Consider the following 17,092-nt stretch of genomic DNA (forward strand, 5'->3'; position numbering starts at 1 on the left):
ATGAGGTGACCTTCTGAGTCTTCCCTTCTGAATCTGTCACTGTCCTTGCATTTAATGCATCGAAATGCAGATTGGACTTACTAGTGGTCCCTCCATTGGGGCGACATGTGGCAATGAGGTGACTTCCGTAAGCCTACTTGTGTCATGACACGGCCGAGTACCATGCTTGGTTTGCAAGTTGGTGAGCGTCTCATCTATCAGTGTTTCTGACCTTTCATGGATTCTTGTTCCCTCATTTGGCCATCACGCATATAAGGTTGTCGCCTGAATAGACTGGTCGGTCCTTCTCTTGGGGTATTGTGTCCACAAGCTGTCATAAGTTATTCCATTCCTTGGTGCTCGAACAATATTGTTGAAACCAAATTTGTGCACTGCCATGGTGGAGGCACAAATCCTAACAATTTGTAAAATAGAGAATAATTGTGAGCAAGCCTAAGACTAGGGAATGGGGATGTGCCGACCAAAGACTATTCGACAGTTAAGTTAGAAAGCAAGTTTTAAGACTCAAACAGTGGACAAAAGAATTACAGTACAGAGATTGCATTACCAATGAGCAACCCTAGATGAGCGTATTTAAGAGAAACTTTTTTAGGATAAAATTCTCGTTCTAAGCTGGGAGAATCTTATAGGATATCTAGAAGTAGATATTGCACCTTTTTAGAAATTGTGATTATTTGCGGCGTATGTCAATTCCTAGATTATAGAAACTCCAAGACTCATAACATTTTTCACAAATTTTACAGATATTGTGTCTTGCAGAGCAAGCATGGTCATTCTAGCAAAGTCGTTTGGACTTCACCTTATAGTCCCGGAACAGGATAATGGTGGCATCACTGCTCTGTCTGATCCAGTTCCGCTTGGAACTGTTGAGTCCATGACTAAACTTCTGAGGTAAGTATTCCGATCAACCTTACTCCAACCCTAAAAAATAATGGTCCATAATTACCCCTAAATATTTATCTGAAAGGTAACATGTTCCCCTTAAAGATGAATAGTTAACCAAAGACCATGCTTTTCGAAATAAGTTGGGATACGTACCGTTTAGTCTTCTTTCTTTGTGTGATAATCCAATTCCTTGGGGCGTAGTGTGGACGTTTTGGATTCAGACGTGTGGTCTTGAGTGTCATGCCATAAAGTTTGGAATGATAATGAGTGTTGTGTGGGCATATTCCGCCAGAGGAGGCCATTCATACCTTTGGGTGACATTGATCTTCATATGCACAAATCTCAAGGTAAATAATGTTTCATATTCGACTGCGAGATCCTTAGGTACTTTGTCTTTAAATACACCTTTCATGGCAAGGTTTCTTCAGATTTTCTTTCCCTCTGTCTACACCATGAAGCCTCATCATTTACTTCATGATCTTTTTTTTTAACCCAGTTTTCTCTTTGAGCCTTCAATGTTTAGGATCCTAAAACCAGAAAGAAACATTTCCTGCCTTCTGGCCATAACATGTAGGGACAATATTTATATATCCAAACAAGGATTTACTTGTTAGAAAATGATAGGAAACATTGATACTAGTTGTCAGTGTTTTTCCATGGAAACGTTATTGTTAGAGGAACACACTTTTTTAATATTACTCCTCCTTTCGTTTGATTTTACAATAGTCTAACTACATTTTACACCCTTCTCGTTTGAGGTGGTTTTCAAAATGGACCATGATGTTCAAATTTTGTCATATTACACATTTTAAGTTTTGAAATTGTATCAATTTACACCTTCTGTCTCTTCGAATATCTAATCTTCCATTTTTTTAGTACAATGATATATTTTATACTAAGGGGAGGGAAAATTTGACTAAGCCACACAATGGGCAACCTAATTTGGTATTAAATTCGCTATTCACGAGATTCAATCTTTTTTTTACAAAGTGGTACTAATGTGGCTTATATGTTAGCCTATATAAAGATCTCATGCTCATAAGTCATCAACTTAATTAAAGACCAAACAGTCAATCTGACCAATGGCACTACGAAAAAACTTGTTAAATGCAACGCTAAAATCTTGTCATGTAAAACCATGAAAACGTCACAATTGCGTTTTACCGATGGCCATGCGACACTTGTGTTTGCATCGCAACAAACCTGTGTCGTAAAAGTTTTCCCTTCTTATTGCGACACATTGTTAGCATCGCAAAGTTATTTTGTGACAGCTCTGTGACACAAAATTAATGTCGCAATTGCTTTGATGTGGAATTAAACAAAATATTTGGGACATGTTTGATCCGTAGTAAATGTTTAAACCCTACAATTTAGTTTTGTTGGAATACAAACATGTTGGGGAAATTAAATTTTCTATGAAAGCATTAAACTACAATTTTTAATCTTATACACAATCGTGCTAATATCAAAAGTAAATAATATATGCACGAAAAAAATTGTGCTTTATAATTGCTAACATTAAAAATACATCATCCATATATCCTAATTTATAATCCTACTAAAGAGTCAAATGTCAATTACGAAAAATCTTGTCCCAAAATTGCATGAACATATTCTTTATTCCAAACCTCAAGGCCGTAAAATGTAGCTAACCCTTTTATATTTCATAAGCATCAAGTTTTTTTTTTCTTTTTTGTTAAACGTTGTCACAGTTGTTTTTAGTTTTAAGATTTATCAAGCTCTTATAAAAGCAGTACCAAGAAGCCCATCATAATTGGGTTCACGCAATATATGAAGTCCAAAGTTCCTTTCTTTTTACCCCCTTGGGATGAGTGGTGGAAAAAGAGAGGTGGGCCCCCTTTTATTTAGTTTTAATTTAATCATTTGTTTAAAATAAAAACTAATAAAAAGAACTTGAAAACTTTGAGTTTTAACGATAAGAACAAAATTGTTTAAATTGTTTTTTGATAATCAATTATTTTTCATATGCTACGTCATCAAATATGTGGGTCATGCATTTATCACGTCATCATTTAATGGTCAAATTAACCGTTTAACTAACTGACGTATTAAATTGTAACAAAATATAAGTTTGTGTATGAGATTGAAATATTTTAAAAATGTTGTATGAGGTTGCAATTGCACCCAAACCCGAAGGAGCAAAATGTCATTTACTCTTGTTTTAGTTTTAAGATTTATCAAGCTTTTATAAAAGCAGTACCAAGAAGCCCATCATAATTGGGTTCACGCAGTATATGAAGTCCAAAGTTCATTTCTTTTGGTCACCTAATGACGAATAAGGATTTATGGTCACTTATCTTTGAATTTGATGGTAAAAGTTGAGATAAAAACACTAGAAGCATATTCATTTGTTTCCCATCCTTTGATATCAAATCCAAAAGTGGGTGAACATGGCAAGGGAACACTTCTTATGAAATTCATAACCATGTCTTGTACAAATAGCAAGATTCTAAAATGGGTTAGGCGCTAGTAGAGCGGCTGGCTAGGACCTAGTGCCCTGGCAGTTTTTTTTTTTTTTTTTTAATAAAATTTTATTATATAACATATAAATAAATGTCTATTTATATTCAAAAATATATATCAATATTGGAATACATAATTGCAAAATCAGTGACATATAACTTATAAAGTTTAGAACATATTTAAAACATGGAGAATAAACATATACTGAGTGTTCAGCTAAATATTCAATAAGTTTCTTACAATTTTTTTTTTTTATAAATAAAATGCAAAATGAAAATTATCTATTTTTTCTATGTAAGTGGGAGTTGTGACCTATGTGGGTTTAGGTGGGCTAGGCAAGTCTACGCGTCATTTTTAATTTTCAAACGTCTAAAAATTAATCGAGAAGGTGACCATCCTCCTAGTCTAGGCGGGACATATGCAGTGCTAAGCTGAAATGTGTAGAACAGTGACAAATAGGTATATGAACAATGTAAAGCGAGTTAAATGGTCAAACTCTCAACCCATATATAACGTTCTATTCAATTTAATTTTCACAAACATAAGTATAATGGTTTGTGAACTTTACACGAAAACCACTTAAATATAAAATAAATTCATTGTTGTTGCATCCAAATTCATTATTTTCATTCCTTCCATCATTGAATTCTTACCATAATTTAAAATATAAAAAAATACTCATATATTTGTAACTATACAATAAAATAAAATAAATAAAAAAATAGGCATCGCATGTCGTCGGATAATTTGTCAAGTCGTGAAACTTTACTGGTAGTTGGCAGATAATTTTGGCATCGCATGTCGTCCGATACTTCGGCATGCGCCTATAACAATTAGCATGTCACATCGTCGGATAATTTGGCATGTTGAAAATTGAGTGGTAGTTGATGGAAGATAATTTGAAATGCTACATTAATTCTAGCCAGGCACTGGTAATCCACTTTTGAAGGAGCCACTGTTAAGCATTGCCAATCATCTGTATGCTCCAAATTTGGAAGAAAAAAGTAAGAACAAGAACGACCCCTAGTTTTGTCATGAGTCGAGACCAATGATCTCCCCACCTCACATTTTCTAACAGAAATAACCGTCATTCGGAGCTCCTGTCTTTATAAATACCTCCATGACACCACTTTGGGAAGCAGGGGGCACAAAAAGTAAGTATTATCCAGTACACCCAATAAGTGACCCCAACAGCTCTGCAGCAACTCACCTGAATAAGAAATCTTACTGGTTTCATTTTCACCACCAGAATCTACAGAAAATAAATATTAGTTAGATTTTTAGCTATTTATATATATTATTCCAAACATGGGCGGAGCAGACGGATCTAACAAAAAAAAAGTCGCCATCATTGGCGCCTCCGCACTGATTCTGGTGGCAATGGTAGTTGCTGTAACTGTTGGGGTCACAGTGTCACGCCGCGACAGAGGGTCGTCTGACGGCCACACCTCCACGTCCACAAAGGCGGTCCAGGCCATTTGCCAGCCCACAGACTACAAAAAGACCTGCGAGGAAAGCCTTGCAGGCGCGGCCGGCAACGTCACCGATCCCAAAGAGCTTATCAAAGTAGGGTTCCAAGTCGCCATGGACAAGCTCCGCGGTGTCATCGAGAAGTCCGTCACGTTGAAGGAGCTGGCCAAGGACCCGAGCACAGGCGACGCACTCCAGAACTGCAAGGAGCTCCTGGAGTACGCCATCGATGATTTGAGTGACTCGTCCGAAAGGCTCGGGGCCTTTGACATGAGCAAGCTCGATCTTTACGTGGAGGATCTCAAGGTGTGGCTCAGCGCCGCCATGACATACGAGCAGACTTGCTTAGATGGGTTTGAGAACACCACCGGTGACGCCGGTGAGAAGATGAGACAGTTCTTGAAGACATCGCAAGAGCTCACCAATAACGCCCTTGCCATGGCCGATGGAGTTTCCACGATGTTCGGGGCTCTTAATGTTAAATCCGGCCGCAGACTTCTTGAGGCTGCAGCTGGAACTGCTGTGAAGAAGTTCCAAAAGGCTAAGGTCATTCCCGCTTGGATTGATAGCCGAAGGCTTGAATTGGCTACCGCCACTCCTCAGACGCTGAAACCCGATGTGGTGGTGGCCAAGAACGGGGGTGGTAAGTACAAAACTGTCAACGAAGCCTTGAAGGATATCCCAAAGAACAACGCAGTGAAGGTCTTTGTGATTTATGTCAAGGAGGGAGTGTATGAGGAGCAGGTCATTTTTGATAAGCACATGACCAATGTCATGCTTATCGGAGATGGCCCCACTAAGACCGTGATCACCGGTAGAAAGAACTTTGCAGAGGGTACCATGACCATGCAGACTGCCACAGTTGGTAAGTCAATCTTTTCCTCTCTAATCAGACATAAGTTGATCTGACATGTGATATTATCAAACTATGAATTAATACGTTCAATCTAACGTGCATATTATATTAGTATATTACCATATTGTGTACGAGGTCATCAAACATGATTATACTTTTATCAATAGTTTAGATTCACAGTATAATTGGTATGTACAATATATTTGTAAGTTTAGATTCAAAATATGATTGGTATGTACAATATATTTACAGGTGTTGTGGGAGACTACTTCATTGCCAAGGACATTGGATTTGAGAACACAGCCGGAGCCATTGGACACCAAGCCGTGGCTCTACGTGTCCAGTCAGACTTGTCCATCTTCTACAACTGCAAGATGGACGGGTACCAAGACACCCTGTACACCCAAACCTACAGGCAATTCTACCGCGACTGCACCATTAGTGGAACCATCGACTTCATCTTTGGTGATGCTGCCGCCGTGTTCCAAAACTGCAAGATGATCGTCAGGAAGCCACTCGAGAACCAGGCCTGCATGGTGACTGCCCACGGGAGACTCGACAGGCGTTCTCCCTCGGGTATCACCATCCAAAACTGCACCATCTCTGGTGAACTAGGCTACGAGAAAGACCTCAATAAGGCATACTTGGGCAGACCATGGAAGAAGTACGCAAGGACCATCGTCATACAGTCCCAGATCGATGACGTGATTGCTCCAGAAGGGTGGATGGATTGGATTGGATCAAACAATCACCAATCTTGCTGGTTCGGTGAGTTTGGCAATAGAGGACTCGGTGCCGACCAGACTAGAAGGGCGACATGGCGTGGAATCAAGAAGCTTAACGCTCAGCACGCCGCGGACTTCACCGCAGGGAGGTTCGTGTTCGGTGATAGATGGATTCAGCCTAGCGGTGTGCCCTACGTCGCTGGCATGATGCCCGGAGTGTAGATAGAGACGTTAGATTAATCTTATACTTTTAAATAAAGAAAAAAATGTACTATTCTTATATGTATTAAATTAAATTACATATTGTAATCAGACAAATAAAAAATTAAATTAATTATAACGTATATACCTGACTATGTTGTAGGCCTATTTTAATTATTGAGGGAAAAGAAAGAGAGATGGTGGCTGGCAGCAAGGAGAGAAAGAAGAGAGAATTTGGTCATTTTGTAGTGATGATTTTTCATTGTGCCTTTATTTATATTAGTAAAGAAGGGAGACTTCTTGCCTTTCAAGTAATACATTATAACTAGAAAACTATCTAAAGATACTATGGAATCCCATAAGGATTTATAAAATCACACTCCTTACTAATTTGGGACTAGAACACTCTCCATTGAGTGTGTAAATACTTAAACAAATATTGCATCAGATCTTCAATAATGAAGTAAAAACAATTGATCAAGTCATCGCAACAATGCGCGAATGCAAATCTCAAAACAAATTGAAGAATTTATGCATAAAGACTATAACTCACAAAACCTCGCTATGTTAAACACATGTAAGATAAAAAACTAATAGTCTAAGAAGAAAAATGAGAACTTGCATTAAGTCAAAACTAAAACGTCTTCAATAAGTAGAAAGCACACAAGGGTATGACGAGCTCAAGATGGATACCTAATTAAAAACTCGTTAGGTAGGAAAAAGCCAAAGGAAAAATGCTCATAATCGTAGGGAAAAAAGTATATTATGATCAAGTGAGTAAACTTTTGGATACTTCCCCTGAATTTAACAAAACTTGCAAATGAGAACTGCAAGCAATTCAAATCAAATAATTTACACATACCAATTCATTGAACATGCTTCTGAAAAGTAGACTTTGGCAGTGACTTCATAAAGAGGTCAGCAAAGTTGTCCTGGGAATGGATTTGCTCGACTCCAATCTTTTGATGTTCTTTGTTCCTAATGTGAAGAATTTTGTCGGAATATGTTTGATGTTGTCTCCTTTGATGTACCATTTATTTATATGGTCGATACAGGCGGTGTTGTCTTCATAAAGTTGTAGAGACGTCAACAATAAAAGAAAGCCCACTAATGCTTCGAATATATATGCTCCATAATGGCTATATGCTCCATAATGGCTCTCAGCCAGAAGCATTCATGCGTAGATTCATGTAGGGTGATAATTTCAGCATGGTTTAAAGAAGTCGCAACTAAGGTTTTCTTGGTTAACCTCCAAGATATTGCAATGCCTCCAACCATAAAGACTAATCCGTTTGAGAACGTGCCTTGTGCAGGTCAGATATATAACCTGCATCAACATAACCAACAAGGTGAGAATCAACTTGAGAGCCATGGGGAGCAGCTCCAATCAAGGATACATAGGGATAGAACAAGCCCAAATCTGTAGTACCTTTGAGTTAACGAAAGATGTCTTTTAACACCAATCCATTATCTACATGTAGACGCGTTGCTATCTTGTCAAAAGATTAATAGCGAAGAAGCTGTTTGGTCTAATATACTGAGCTAAGTACAATAAATCACCAATTGCACTCAAGTATGGAACTTCAAGCTCCAAAACCTCTTCCTCATCATCTTTAGGATGGAAAGGATCTTGTTTTGCATCTAGTGTACAAATGATTGTATGAGTACTCAAAGGTTTTGCTTTATTCTCATTAAAGTGTCTCAACACGTTATGGGTGTAGTTAGATTGATGAACCAAAATACCATTTGAACAATGCTCTAGCTCTAGGCCGAGACAATATTGAGTTTACTTAAGATCTTTCATCTCAAATTCTGATTTTAAGAGGGTAGCAGTTTTGTCAAGCTCTTCGGAAGTCCCAATGAGATTTATATGATGGACATAAACTGTAACTATCACAAATCTAGAATGTGACTACTTATTAAACACGCATGTGCATAATTCATTATTCATATATCCATGACTATCAAATACTCACTAAGACTGTTATACCAAATATGCTCAGATTGTTTCAATCCGTAGAGTGAACACCTCAATCTAATTGAGAAAGTGTTCTGTGTTCTAGAATTATTTGATCCAGTCAATCTGAGTCCTTCGAGAAATTTCATATATATTTCTATATCAAGCTTTCCATAGAGATACGCGCTTGCTGCATATATGAGCTGCATATTCAGTATTTCATAAACTATTAAACTAATAAGGTAACAGAACGTTATAACGTCCATTATGGGGGAATAAGTATCCTTGCAATCAATCTAAAAGTGTTGAGAGAAACCTTGGGCCATGAAGTGTGCCTTATATCTCACTATCTCATTCTTCTCATTATGCATCCTTACGAAAACCCAGTTATAGCCAATGGGTTTCACATGTGAAGGTGTAAGAACTATGTGCTCAAACACCTTGCATTTCGCAAGTGCATCTAGTTTGACCCCGATTGCTTCTTTCTAGTTTGACCAATCTATTCTACGTCATCATTTATCAACGAAACACAGTTCAATGTCTTTGCTCAGCATAATACCAGTAGCTACTGTATATGTAAATGTATCGTTGACTATTATCTCATTCCGATTCCAAACAGTCACGATCCAAAATGTATCGTGACAGTGCCGCAAAACTTAAAAACGCATGAGAGTTGCATACTCCGCCTTAGAACATGACAATTCTCTTGTATCTTTAAGATACACAAAGCCTCTAATACTATTAACAAAATAAATATCAGAGTTCAAGCAAAAGCCATAACATTCAAACCATTTCATAAGCAACCTTTTTACAAAAGAAATCCCCAAAGTTCAGTTTACAAAAGCCAAGGGAGTAATAAGTTTTAGATAAATATATACATAAGCAAAAAAGGCTACACATAGACATTTTTTACTGAAACCAGAAAATCAATATTTACATTTCAAAAGATGATTTTCTAACTCGAAAGCTTTAAGGTTGACAAGCTACAACCACACAACTTAGTCCAACTCTTCCATTAAATATCGCACAACATCTGAAATTGTAGGGGTGAGCATCACATTCAATCATTTGCACCCCCTCGAGAGGCACCCTAGCTAGGTTTGAAACTAGATATACCTTTATACTACGTATAAAGGAAACAATTTGCACAACAAAAACCTTTGGCTTGAGTTAAAATTTATTTCATTCTCATACAAGTTAACTATAGTGGGATCCTTAAATTCTTTTTGTCCTGACAACCAAACAGGCAGCCAACTACCCATACCTAAAAAAATATTCTCAAATAATACCAACAAAAGATAGGGTAATGAGAGTGTCCACTTACAACCTATACCACATAGACACAAGTACCCTCCCCTTACGGTTAATGGTATGAGTCTATTTGTATAGGACCCTCCAGAGGTTTAGGGGATCGAAGCCCATGGCAGTCACGCAGCCCCCCTCACTCTCAGATTGTCAGTACAATATAAAATAACATAAATCACATGCTAGAAAAATCAAAACTCTTGTTCCTAGCAACCAAAAAATCCAACGCATAGTTTGCACGCATCAATATTTACATACATAATACATACCGAAAACCACAAACCAGGGTGTGAGTCCCCCCTACCTGGTATTCCAAGCTTCAGGTACCAACTCTTTCCACAAGTGTTCACTCTTATAATTTGAACTCACTTAAGCCACGAGAATGCCTAATCTAGAAAAAAAAACATATCATTACACACTTCACATGCACCAACACATACTAATGCTTCACAATTATGTCTAACATAGTGCATGTATGTCCCAAAATAACCAAATCTAATATTTATTCATATTGAGTCCCAGCTGAATTAGCCTTTTCCACGAAATCCATTCATGGCTTTAGCCGTATAGCAAATGCCATCTAACAGCCAATGCACAATTGAATCCCATAACACCAAATGAACTAAAATTTTACCTCTATCTTCTTCAATATTGCTCTTCGACTAGCCTTAAGACTTCCAAAACTCTCAATTCAACCATGCAACACTTCAAACATGAATTTTAAAACTTATTAACATGAAATCCCCAATTAATAAAATTTTCGAATCTATAAATGAGCTCTGAATTCTTACCTTCGTTTGTAGAGCTCAATGTTGTGATCACATAGGCGAAAACAAATTGCAAATCGGTTGTCTAGGGATCAACCTATGAATTTTCTTCTTTTAATACCTAAAGAAGAACCATGGCTATTTTTTCTTCTTTTCTGGTCTTTTGGAAACTATCCACCGAAAACAAGAAGATGAAAGAATCTTCTTGAACTCACGTGCTCTCCATTCGTTTTGTCTCATTATTTTTTTTTACCCAATAAAAACTTGACACACAACCCATTTTAATCCATCTAAATCTTTTCAAGCTTCATATAAATAGATATATATTTCTAGAGTTTTACACAAACCTCATCCAAGCTAGCAGAATGGATCGAAATCTTATGATTCTTGAGAAGCCAATTCGTCTCTCCTAAGACGTTTATGTGGAGCCAAAAATAATCCCTACAGGTTTGCTACACTTTAAGGTAAAAGTAGATTGCCATTGTATTGGGCTGTGCAGCAGATGTGGCCAACCGTCTTTCCAAAGTGGCTTGTCATTCAAAGGTGATGTTTCGACATACGTGAGGTACGTTTATCCCTGCATGTGCGGTTACAGTTGGTATATGTGATCTCGACACTTTCGCTATATTAGTACAAGCATCAGGCATGCTTTGAGCAATGCTCTATAGATCCAAAATACGACGCACTTTAGTTTCATATTGTGTAGTGCGGCGATATAAATGAGACATAGTGGGGGTAATCCACGACAATTCGACACTTTCTTCAGGAACGTTAATGTTCTTACCTCTTCGACAGGAAGACTGTCTCATCTATGTGACAATTCGCAAATTGTGTGATAAAAAGATTGACTGTCAAGGGCTATACACAGTGATTCATAACTAACACAGATTTTCATTCTACTTGGAGGACCCATTTTGGTACGTAGCGTTATTGGAACATAAATTGCAGACTCAAACATGCGTAAGTGCGAGATGTTAAGCTTATACCAGTAACTAACTATAATGGTGAAAGGATTGGGTGGCAGTGTACCTCAGACAGACCAACATAACTATGTGCAAAATTGCATAGCCCCAATCAGACCAGAAACTTGGTGCACATGATCAAGCTCCGAGCAATCAATTGAAGGCACTTTATGGATGCTTATGCTAGTCATTTTTGGTGTGAACATAAAGTACAAGATGTTTAACTTTAATCCCAATTGACGTTCAATAATCGTCGAAGGTCTACGACGTAAATTCCCCATCATTATCCAGTCGAATTGACATAATCAGATAATCAGGTTGGTGAGCCCTAAGCTTAATAATTTGTGATAGAGTTTCGCAAATGCAACATTGTGTGTAGACAGTAGGAAAACATGTGACCAATGTGTCAATGTATCAACCAACAACAACAACAAAGCCTTTTCCCACTAAGTGGGGTCGGCTATATGAATCCTAGAACGCCATTGCGCTCATTTGTGTCATGTCTTCCGTTAGATCCAAGTACTCAAGTCTTTTCTTAGAGTCTCTTCCAAAGTTTTCCTAGGTCTTCCTCTACTCCTTCGGCCCCGAACCTCTGTCCCGTAGTCACATTTTCGAACCGGAGCGTCAGTAGACCTTCTTTGCACATGTCCAAACCACCGGAACCGATTTTCTCTCATATTTCCTTCAATTTTGTCTACTCCTACTTTACCTCGGATATCCTAATTCCCAATCTTATCCTTTCTCGTGTGCCCATACATCCCACGAAGCATCCTTATCTCCGCTACACCCATTTTGTGTACGTTGATGCTTCACCGCCCAACATTCTGTGCCATACAACATCGCTGGCCTTATTGCCGTCCTATAAAATTTTCCTTGAGCTTCAGTGGCCTACGACGGTCACACAACACGCCGGATGCACTCTTACACTTCATCCATCCAGCTTGTATTCTATGGTTGAGATCTCCATCTAATTCTCTGTTCTCTTGCAAGATAGATCCTAGGTAGCGAAAACGGTCACTTTTTGTGATCTTCGCTAGATTGCTCCGGTCATTAGTGTGGATAAGTATATAAATGGATAGAGATAGGAAAGCAAACACAAGATGTACGTGGTTCACCCAGATTGGCTACGTCCACAGAATAGAGGAGTTCTCATTAATTGTGAAGGGTTTACACAAGTACATAGGTTCAAGCTCTCCTTAAGTGAGTACAAGTGAATGATTTAGTACAAATGACATTAGGAAATATTGTGGGAGAATGATCTCGTAGCCACAAAACTTCTAAGTACCGGAGTGTGGTATCGTCTTGACTTGCCTTATCTGTCTCATAGGTAGATGTGGCATCTTCTCTGGAAGTACTCTTCCTCCATCCAGGGGTGGTATCTGTAACTGGTGGAGATGCACAAGGTAATGTATCAATTTCACTTGAAGCTTACTTGTAGTTTCATGCTTGGTCAAGCGAGATACAAACCATGTAGTAGGAGTCCCCCAAGTCGCCGAGCTGGGGGATCTGCTGAAAGAGGTGACAGACAAGGTAAGCAATCAGAGCTCCGGATGATTGTTCACATTCTCCCTATCTTGCAGGCAGCATGAAGGATAAAGAGAAGAAAAATGAGGAGAGATGATATGGGATACTTTTGTTTTTGAAGAAGTAACTTTCCACAGGCTTATTCTTGAACTGGGCTGGAGGGTTTTCTGGTTTCCTCCAGAGTATAAGGCCGACTGAAGAATTTGAGGGTCAAAACAAGTCCATCAAATCTAGAGTACGTTCGACCCTGCTGATATGGGATACTTTTGCTTTTGATAGAGTAGTGGATGTATCGGCACGTGTGCTGTTACGCTTGTCTCCACATGCTTCCTTGTATCCTTCTCACTTGCCCTATCTGTTCCTCAGGCAGATGCGGTATCTTCCCTGGAAGCATAAGATGTTGAAGATGAGTACTCGAGAGCAATGCCAGGTAAGTAATCAGGTAAGGGGTTCCAGGCAGTCAGTTCCTAGCTGGAAGCTTGATTCCAAGTGCTGACTGATTGCTCTCTTTCTCCTTGTCTTGCAGGTAAGAAAAAGGCCAAAGGAAAAGACAGGGAAAAAGCATGATATGGGATACTCTTGCTTTTAACCCTGATGATATGAGATATTCTTGCTCTACTATAGCTTGTTTACAGAGGTATTATCGGGGGGAAAGAAAGCTGAATATTTCGAAAGGCTTTGTTGGGAGTGCCCTCTCAGATAAGAGAAAAGGTTGAGCATTTTTGCAGGTCTGCCTGTCCGTTAGGGATGGAAGTCGACATATATAGGAGTCTCCCTAACATCAAGTAATAATGCTATTCCTTTACCCTGCTTGGTTATAGCACGGTAGTGGGAGCTGCCAGCTTCACATGTTTTAACTCTGTCAGAGCACTTTGAAAAAGTGGTTTGTGGTATCTGGAAAGCTGATGTTGCGTGTGAAGATTACAGACCTGTCGGGGGTCTAGCTCTCGAGATTCGGAGAACGATGCCTCTTCGATTTTTGAGAAAGCAATCCTGCTGGGGGTCTGGCTCTCGAGATTCAGAGAGTGGTGTCTCTTCAATTTTTGAGAAAGTAATCATGTTGGGAGTCTGGCTCTCGAGATTCGGAGGGCCGTGCCTCTTCGATTTTGGAGCAAGCAATCTTGTTGGGAGTGTTTTCTCGAATGTGAGTAAAGGTTGGGCATGTTTGCTAGTCTACCTTGCCACGAAGCACAGAGGTTGACACACAGGGACTTTCCAATTATCCAGCAGTGGTACTGTTCCTTTACCCTCTCTTCGATTTTGAGAAAGTAATCATGTTGGGAGTCTGGCTCTCGAGATTCGGAGGGCGGTGCCTCTTCGATTTTGGAGCAAGCAATCTTGTTGGGAGTGTTTTCTCGAATGTGAGTAAAGGTTGGGCATGTTTGCTAGTCTACCTTGCCACGAAGCACAAAGGTTGACACACAGGGACTTTCCAATTATCCAGCAGTGGTACTGTTCCTTTACCCTCTCTTCGATTTTTGAGAAAGTAATCATATTGGGAGTCTGGCTCTCGAGATTCGGAGGGCGGTGCCTCTTCGATTTTGGAGCAAGCAATCATGTTAGGAGTGTTTTCTCGAATGTGAGTAAAGGTTGGGCATGTTTGCTAGTCTACCTTGCCACGAAGCACATAGGTTGACACACCGGGACTTTCCAATTATCCAGCAGTGGTACTGTTCCTTTACCCTTGTGGGTAATAATATGGTAGCTAGACCTTCAAAATTTATGTGTCTAAACTTTGTTAGTGTTGTTTCTTTGCAATTCTTTTACCCTTCTTGGTCAGAGCGATGTAGTGGGAGCTGCAAGCTTCACGTGTCTCAACTTTGTCAGAGAACTTTGGCAAAGTTATCTGTGGTACCCATGAGCTACTGTTGCGTGTGGGAAGTAGGTGATTGAACAGTACGATTCATGTGCTTTCTACTTCGCCAAAAATCTTCAACAGAATGCCCATAATTTCCGCAAAGCTGAGTGTGCGTGTGACAGGTGCTGACAAGGCTGGAAAAGTAGGTGCCTCTTCGATTTCTGAAATCGGCCCTCGTGGTCTCTGAGCAGCCCAGCTTTTGAGAAAGCAAGCCTCTTCGATTTCTGAGATCGGCCTTTGTGGTCTTTGAGCAGCCCAGCTTTTGAGAAAGCAAACACTTCTTCGATTTCTGAGATCGACCCTCGTGGTCTCTGAGCAGCCCAGCTTTTGAGAAAGCAAACGCCTCTTCGATTTCTGAGCAGGCGCCTCTTCGATTTCTGAAGCTTCGTCAAGTGCAGATTTTTATAGGGGCTGACATTAAGTTCCAAAGCACACTTGAATATCCATCAGTAGAAGCTCCATTCTTGCACTTCTAAGATCTTGATTTGTCCGACCTCTTCTCTCTTCAACACCTTTGAAAATGTCTGGCCCCTCCGACCGTCGTTTTGACTTGAACCTTGTTGAAGAGGCAGCCCCGCCTTCTCCAGACAACATATGGCGCCCATCATTCGTCTCCCCTACTGGTCCTCTTACCGTTGGGGATTCCGTGATGAAGAATGATATGACCGCTGCGGTAGTGGCTAGGAACCTTCTCTCCCAAAGATAACAGACTACTTTCCAAACGGTCTGATGAGTTGTCTGTTAAGGATTCTCTGGCTCTCAGTGTTCAGTGTGCAGGTTCTGTGTCTAATATGGCCCAACGCCTATTTGCTCGAACCCGCCAAGTTGAATCATTGGCGGCTGAAGTGATGAGTCTCAAACAGGAGATTAGAGGGCTCAAGCATGAGAATAAACAGTTGCACCAGCTCGCGCATGACTATGCTACAAACATGAAGAGGAAGCTTGACCAGATGAATGAATCTGATGGTCAGGTTTTACTTGATCATCAGAGATTTGTGGGTTTGTTCCAAAGGCATTTATTGCCTTCGTCTTCTGGGGCTGTACCGTGTAATGAGGCTCCAAATGATCAATCTCTGATGCCTCCTCCTTCTAGGGTTTTGTCCAGTACTGAGGCTCCGAATGATCCCCCTCCGGTGCCTTCTCTTTCTGGGGCTCTACCGACTGCTGAGACTTCTCCTAAGCAACCTTTGTGAAGGCTCCCTCTTGTTTGTTTATTTTGACTCAAGTATATGTACATATTTGTAACTTATCGGGAATATCAATAAATAAGCTTTCCTTCATTTCAACGTATTGTGTTAAATACACCAAAGCATTCGTCGCTAAGTTCTTTGAATTTTCTTTTGTTGAAGCTTGTATGTTGAAGCTTTGTGAGTGGAGCATATAGGTTGAGGTAGTGTTCCCTTAATTTCCCGAGTGAGGAAAACTTCTCGGTTGGAGACTTGGAAAATCCAAGTCACTGAGTGGGATCGGCTATATGAATCTTAGAACGCCATTGTGTTCTGTCCTGTGTCATGTCCTCCGTTAGATCCAAGTACTCTAAGTCTTTTCTTAGGGTCTCTTCCAAAGTTTTCCTAGGTCTTCCTCTGCCCCTTCGGCCCTGAACCTCTGTCCCATAGTCGCATCTTCTAATCGGAGCGTCAGTAGGCCTTCTTTGCACATGTCCAAACCACCGTAACCGATTTTCTCTCATCTTTCCTTCAATTTCGGCTACTCCTACTTTACCCCGGATATCCTCATTCCTAATCTTATCATTTCTCGTGTGCCCACACATCCAACGAAGCATCCTCATCTTCGCTACACCCATTTTGTGTACGTGTTGATGCTTCACCGCCCAACATTCTGTGCCATACAGCATCGCCGGCCTTATTGCCGTCCTATAAAATTTTCCCTTGAGCTTCAGTGGCATACGACGGTCACACAACACGCCGGATGCACTCTTCCACTTCATCCATCCAGCTTGTATTCTATGGTTGAGATCTCCATCTAATTCTCCGTTCTTTTGCAAGATAGATCATAGGTAACGAAAACGGTCGCTCTTTGGTATTTCTTGATCTCCGATCCTCACCCCTAACTCGTTTTGGCCTCCATTTGCACTGAA

The 17,092-nt window shown here is 39.9% G+C and overlaps 1 protein-coding gene and 2 long non-coding RNA genes across 4 annotated transcripts in view; 1 reads left to right on the plus strand and 2 right to left on the minus strand.

The window, feature by feature from the left end:
• Positions 1 to 4,509: 4,509 nt before the first annotated feature.
• Positions 4,510 to 6,764, plus strand: LOC126606453 (putative pectinesterase/pectinesterase inhibitor 28). Its single transcript, XM_050273848.1, has 2 exons — positions 4,510 to 5,704; positions 5,948 to 6,764. The coding sequence occupies exons 1-2, from the start codon at positions 4,678 to 4,680 to the stop codon at positions 6,640 to 6,642; spliced, it is 1,722 nt and encodes a 573-aa protein (XP_050129805.1). The 5' UTR covers positions 4,510 to 4,677; the 3' UTR covers positions 6,643 to 6,764.
• Positions 6,765 to 7,368: 604 nt separating this feature from the next.
• Positions 7,369 to 17,092, minus strand: part of LOC126608366 (uncharacterized) — a 56,247-nt gene continuing 46,523 nt past the window's right edge. Inside the window, exon 12 of the long non-coding RNA XR_007617836.1 lies at positions 7,369 to 7,948. This is a non-coding gene — a long non-coding RNA (uncharacterized LOC126608366). The remainder of the gene's footprint in view (positions 7,949 to 17,092) is intronic.
• LOC126608369 (uncharacterized) lies at positions 8,157 to 11,028 on the minus strand. Of its 2 annotated transcripts, XR_007617844.1 has the most exons (4): positions 10,675 to 11,028; positions 10,518 to 10,588; positions 10,188 to 10,274; positions 8,157 to 9,611 (listed from the first exon to the last, which is right to left on the minus strand). It is a non-coding gene; the product is annotated as an uncharacterized LOC126608369 (long non-coding RNA). The 2 variants fall into 2 exon arrangements; XR_007617843.1 differs by lacking the exon at positions 8,157 to 9,611 and having other exon boundaries at positions 9,625 to 10,274.

Source organism: Malus sylvestris, chromosome 16 (genome assembly GCF_916048215.2).
Source record: "Malus sylvestris chromosome 16, drMalSylv7.2, whole genome shotgun sequence".
NCBI classification, from domain to species: domain Eukaryota; kingdom Viridiplantae; phylum Streptophyta; class Magnoliopsida; order Rosales; family Rosaceae; genus Malus; species Malus sylvestris.

What these genes read in the sequence shown, in the direction of transcription:
- LOC126606453 (XM_050273848.1), top strand. Translation starts at nt 4,678, where the DNA reads ATGGGCGGAGCAGACGGATCTAACAAAAAAAAAGTCGCCATCATTGGC. An exon ending in CATGCAGACTGCCACAGTTG is followed by an intron (nt 5,705 to 5,947) that starts GTAAGTCAATCT and finishes ATATATTTACAG; the next exon opens with GTGTTGTGGGAGACTACTTC.